The 6,344-nt window shown below is 37.9% G+C and overlaps 1 protein-coding gene across 1 annotated transcript; it reads left to right on the forward strand.

Annotated features, from left to right (window-relative positions):
* The first annotated feature begins 4,398 nt into the window (after positions 1–4,398).
* LOC124355854 (extensin-2-like) lies at positions 4,399–6,135 on the forward strand. The gene has a single exon (XM_046807009.1). It carries the CDS (start codon positions 4,399–4,401, stop codon positions 6,133–6,135), a length of 1,737 nt encoding a protein of 578 aa, XP_046662965.1.
* The last annotated feature ends 209 nt before the right edge of the window (positions 6,136–6,344 follow it).

The raw sequence follows: 6,344 nt of genomic DNA on the forward strand, positions 1-6,344 counted from the left end.
AATGATTCCACCATCAGGCAACATCACAAGAAAACATCATTTTTAGTTCCATAGCGTGATAGCGTGAACTTTGAACACGGGGGGCTTAACTAGAAGTATCACATTTGGTATTTCCCTGTAATTGAATTATTCTGATTTGTTTCAACGAGTTTGGAATTTCTTCTGCATCACAACATTAGTTTCATTGAGAAATATCGTAAAATTTTATATAGAGATTCCTTATATGTACTGTAGGTCGATAGATCTATGTGTTTTTATTTTTCAAACATGACTCAACAACACATCATTGCAATGGTGAGTGTCGAAGTTTATAACGGTAGGGAAGTAGTACAAAACCGTTATTGCCGTGTCTATTGTTTCCATTTTGTATATTCCTGATATCTAATTCGACATACTCAGAAAAAGTAATATAACTGCAGAAGAATAGAGGTAAGTTACGACTGTTTATATTCATTTGATGTAATGAAATGTATAATAATGTTTAGATTGTGAGTGCATTAGATTTGTATCGGAGAGGAGCTTTTAGTTCCATCATGTGAAGTATAAACGTTCAAAAAAATCTTTCATTTATTGGGCGTGTATGTAAAATTAATGTAAATGACGTGTATATACGTTACTTTAAACTAACGCTTAACAAAGGAGTTTTTGTATACTAGACATTTCCGTTCATCAAAAGATCATAAAATTTGTATACTCTATACTCGTTAATACAGTTTTAAGTTGGTCATTATTTGGTTGACTTAAACATAATTCAATGTGTTTCTACTACTGATTTTAATCTTGCTAATCTTTGTTTTGTATTCCCAAACACCATTCTATCAAAAAGTGCAAAATACAAAACCTGCAATCATATAAAGCACCAATTGAACAAAATCAATGGATTTATAAGTTTAATACATATTCCTTCATAACAGTACAACCAAACAAGTTTAGGCTCCAATTACTTTCTTACCTCCAAAAGAGGGGAAGTTATAAAGCTGTTATCAACCGCACTAACAGAGGATTTTGGTTCGGGTTGACGAGTTTGATATTTATCCTATCTCGTATAAGTTTGCAACATAATTATGACACATTTATTAGCTATTTATCATCATATTTTCTGCCAGACTTGTGGGTATTTTTAATTATTAGTTCTATGCGAAGTCCGCAACTATTTAAGATTGGTTTATTGCATATTTTCTTGTATGGATGAATTATTGTACACAATCTTTAGGCCATTGGACAAAATTCTGAAGTGGCATTGTGCCCACAAAACAAAAATGGTAGGTACACTTCTCATACAAGAGAAACTGTTTCGTTTTGGAGTAGCTTATAGTTACCACAAAAAAACTTACAACAATTTTCAAATAAGGCAATCATTATTTTTGTATAAGGCATATTATACTTTTATTATAGCTAAACTTATTACAGTATCTATTGTTATGTAATTAATGATTACATTTTTGCTGTAGTCAACTTTTTAAATCCTGTATTGGGACAGTATAAGTTATTCTAAAACAACCTACCAATTTTTTTTTATTCGGTAAATGTAATTTATATCGCACGTTTAAAAGTAGAATACCCGAGACACAAATGTAAGAATAGACCTCAGTTGTTGAGATGGACAGGGAAATTAAACCAAGAAATCCTCTTCAGTAGTCATATCCATAACTGACAACTCTGAACAAATTTCCTTTGTTGCGCTCAACCGATTGCCGCATAGCTAACCAGGACCTGTAGGGGTGCGGTTACGTATGAGGGGAGGGGGTGAGGAGGGATTGTTTGCTAACAGCCTCAGTCGCTTTATAATCGAGAATCGACATGATTCAATTAAAGTGAAAATCAACACAAGAATGTTTGCGGAGTGAGTGTTTGCCCTGGTGTGGTACGGTGCGGTGACTGCTCCGTACTGATTGGCTTCGCCTCTGGCAGGGCCGTAGTAATGGTGGGGAGGGGGGAGGGCATGTGGGGCAATCGTACAGCAGGTTAAGACGAAAGTGGAACTGGGAACACTGATAGATAGGGTTGTTTTAGAAGCTGTCCACTATAAAATCTGGATATATTGTTTGTTCGTATTTTAATGCTGCACAGAAATTGTAAAAATTACACAATTAACAGGTACAACCATCAATTTGGATTTTAAAACGTAACAAGCTCATGTCTTCCCCCCTATTTAAATGTTTATTTTATTTTTATATGTCGAATTAAACATTATTGTTTATAAAAATATAATCAATATTTTATTTTGCAATATACTATTAATGTTATATAGCCTGCATTATAAACTTAAGAGTGCACTTTGTTTTTATTAAGCATTTTGTTCTTAGTTTGAGAATGCATAGCAATATTAATTTTATTCTTTAAATGCTGTTTATTTAATTTAATGTGATTTTGTATAGCAGATTACCAATGGTTTGTATTTATACCTGTACTTGTACTTCAGGTTAAGTGTACCTTCAGGTAAAGGATTATGTAACCCTAACTTCGTTTTAAAAAAAATAAAGAGCATTTCATTTAATCCCTCCCCCTCCCCCAAATATTGGGAGAGATTTCACAACTTTATAAAATGGGAAACAATCAAGATCTAAGTAAATTACATTTTAGTGTTTAGCAAATTTTGTTACAATATTTAAAGACGTAACCATGTAGACCCCAGCGACGCGTCTGAAGTAGGAGTTGTATGACTACTTCGTATTAAGTTCTAATAATAGAACTTAATATGAACAATTAATAAGTTCATGTAATAGAGTTCTTAAAAGAGACTTCTGTGGTGTAATGTCGATTAATAATAAAACACAGACTCCTTACTATGCTGGAACCCTGTTTTGTTTCTACAGAGTTAAGAATGGTATTCAAAATTTCATCAAACACCAGTTTACATTTTGTTTTTTCTTCTCTTCATTTTCAAACCATTTTCTAGAGGAGGTACTTTAGGATATACTATGGCGATCCCCTCGCAAATTAAAACATTCACGGAAACTTAAAATGCAATTAAATTATTGAGAATTATTTTAACATTTTAATTTATATAGATTGAAAATTAAGTTACGCTAGTAATATTTTAAATTGTGTAATATTTAAAATAACTTACAATATTTAAATTTAAAAACACATTTTCCTACTTTTCCACATTTGCTCTTAATCTATTATTGCAGTGACAACCAAACACAGTTGAGTTTTAATGTAACAAATTCGAGTCGGATTTGGTTGGTTTTGACCAACACAGCCCTAGAAGTATTAAACTTATTTGACCCTAGGAGACTAGAAGCGGAACTGAACCTTACCCCCCCCCCCCCACCATTCGCTATAGACATCCACGTGCCATACTCGTCACTGGTCAGCTACTGATTGAATTAATTATTCAAACGCCTGCTGATTGAAAGGGCGGTTTCGATAAACGAAGATGTCTTTTTCGGTTTTATTTTCCTTTGTGGCCTTTGAACATTCACAAGCAATGGTAAATATTGGGTTGTGTATTTTCGTTTAAATGGCTAAATTGGAATTTTTCAAACGATATAGTTGAATTAATTATGTCAAAAATATATTACTTACTTTAAAATATTTGAAAATAATTTTTTAAATCATAATTTGTATAATTTTAGAGATTTTGAAACTATCACTTGTACGAATTGAATATGCTACATCTAGAAGCTACAATATAAGTATTAAATATTTTCTATTCAGAAGAAAATGACTAATTGATCATATTTTGTTGGTTACCTAATACATATACAATGTTTCATTGTCAAGGTAAATGAAGTTGTTCCCATTGAAATGTCTAATGTCATGGATACAGAATAATGAAGTACAAGAATCCCAACTACAAGAAGCAAGGTGATCACGTCCATCAATCAAACTGATACATCATTTCAAACAGGACAGGAATAATATGCAAGCAAGTTTCAGAGAGAAGAACAAGACAAGTCAATAGATCCATAACATTAGAACTTTAGCTTTGAGATTTAATGAGCGATTGTGTCCTAACTCTCGGGTGATGCAAAGATTCGATTAATGTTGTAATTATCTGAGAGATATAAACAATCGAAAATATGGATGTAGAGATTGAAATTCAGTGCATAATTAGATACCTAGTCAGGGAAATAGAGATAAACACTTCTTTAACTATGTGTTCACATAGCGACTAGGAAATGTAAGTGGCTTAGAGAGAGACAGAACCAAGAACATAGAAACACAAAAGCCAGAGAGTCAAGTAACTCGAGATACGAAAACAATGAAGAATCTTATCGAAGAGTCCTTCGAAGATTGTAAAATCTCTGAGACTTACACCTGTTTGCCTCTAATCATGATAGGAATATTATGTGATAGATGTATTAGCTTTTTCCCACTGTTAAGTAAAAAAAAACTTTGATATCATAATTATAACAATTTAAACGAATATTATTTATAATTCTGATATCTATGAATATCAATTTATTGATATTCGAATATGTCAATATCCATCCCATACTTTATTTGGATGACAAGCTCGAGTGGCATTCACCGCCGCCAGTCTATTCAGAAAACGCAACAAACAACCGTATCGAGTGGCATTCACCGCCGCCAGTCTATTCAGAAAACGCAACAAACAACCGTATCGAGTGGCATTCACCGCCGCCAGTCTATTCAGAAAACGCAACAAACAACCGTATCGAGTGGCATTCACCGCCGCCAGTCTATTCAGAAAACGCAACAAACAACCGTATCGAGTGGCATTCACCGCCGCCAGTCTATTCAGAAAACGCAACAAACAACCGTATCGAGTGGCATTCACCGCCGCCAGTCTATTCAGAAAACGCAACAAACAACCGTATCGAGTGGCATTCACCGCCGCCAGTCTATTCAGAAAACGCAACAAACAACCGTATCGAGTGGCATTCACCGCCGCCAGTCTATTCAGAAAACGCAACAAACAACCGTATCGAGTGGCATTCACCGCCGCCAGTCTATTCAGAAAACGCAACAAACAACCGTATCGAGTGGCATTCACCGCCGCCAGTCTATTCAGAAAACGCAACAAACAACCGTATCGAGTGGCATTCACCGCCGCCAGTCTATTCAGAAAACGCAACAAACAACCGTATCGAGTGGCATTCACCGCCGCCAGTCTATTCAGAAAACGCAACAAACAAACCGTATCGAGTGGCATTCACCGCCGCCAGTCTATTCAGAAAACGCAACAAACAACCGTATCGAGTGGCATTCACCGCCGCCAGTCTATTCAGAAAACGCAACAAACAACCGTATCGAGTGGCATTCACCGCCGCCAGTCTATTCAGAAAACGCAACAAACAACCGTATCGAGTGGCATTCACCGCCGCCAGTCTATTCAGAAAACGCAACAAACAACCGTATCGAGTGGCATTCACCGCCGCCAGTCTATTCAGAAAACGCAACAAACAACCGTATCGAGTGGCATTCACCGCCGCCAGTCTATTCAGAAAACGCAACAAACAACCGTATCGAGTGGCATTCACCGCCGCCAGTCTATTCAGAAAACGCAACAAACAACCGTATCGAGTGGCATTCACCGCCGCCAGTCTATTCAGAAAACGCAACAAACAACCGTATCGAGTGGCATTCACCGCCGCCAGTCTATTCAGAAAACGCAACAAACAACCGTATCGAGTGGCATTGCCGCGTATCGAGTGGCATTCACCGCCGCCAGTCTATTCAGAAAACGCAACAAACAACCGTATCGAGTGGCATTCACCGCCGCCAGTCTATTCAGAAAACGCAACAAACAACCGTATCGAGTGGCATTCACCGCCGCCAGTCTATTCAGAAAACGCAACAAACAACCGTATCGAGTGGCATTCACCGCCGCCAGTCTATTCAGAAAACGCAACAAACAACCGTATCGAGTGGCATTCACCGCCGCCAGTCTATTCAGAAAACGCAACAAACAACCGTATCGAGTGGCATTCACCGCCGCCAGTCTATTCAGAAAACGCAACAAACAACCGTATCGAGTGCCTTTGTTCGATATACTGCGCACTATGCGGCGCGGCGCACGCTCTCGTACCGCAACAATACTCCGTGTGGCAAAGGTCGCTATTTTATACATCCTGGTGGACGGTGAAAGTAGCACAGTGCGATAAACAGAGGGAGATATCAATAGCATCATTACAGTTGGGATTGTTCGAGCTAATTGTGTGAGGTCGGACGGAGCCGAGGCCGTTATTCATGAGGTCGGCACGCGACCGGCGGCGGGAGGCGCACGGCTACTCGTGACAAATTGTCAGCCGCTGACGGATGTGAGGCGGCACGTGTCTGACCGCGGCCACAATCATCGACTCCCTCCGGAGTCCTCGGTCCTCAGGATCATAATGGAGAAAGTTCTCACAGTCCCTGGCGTACAACTATGG

Source organism: Homalodisca vitripennis, chromosome 2 (genome assembly GCF_021130785.1).
Source record: "Homalodisca vitripennis isolate AUS2020 chromosome 2, UT_GWSS_2.1, whole genome shotgun sequence".
Classification (NCBI taxonomy): Eukaryota; Metazoa; Arthropoda; class Insecta; order Hemiptera; family Cicadellidae; genus Homalodisca; species Homalodisca vitripennis.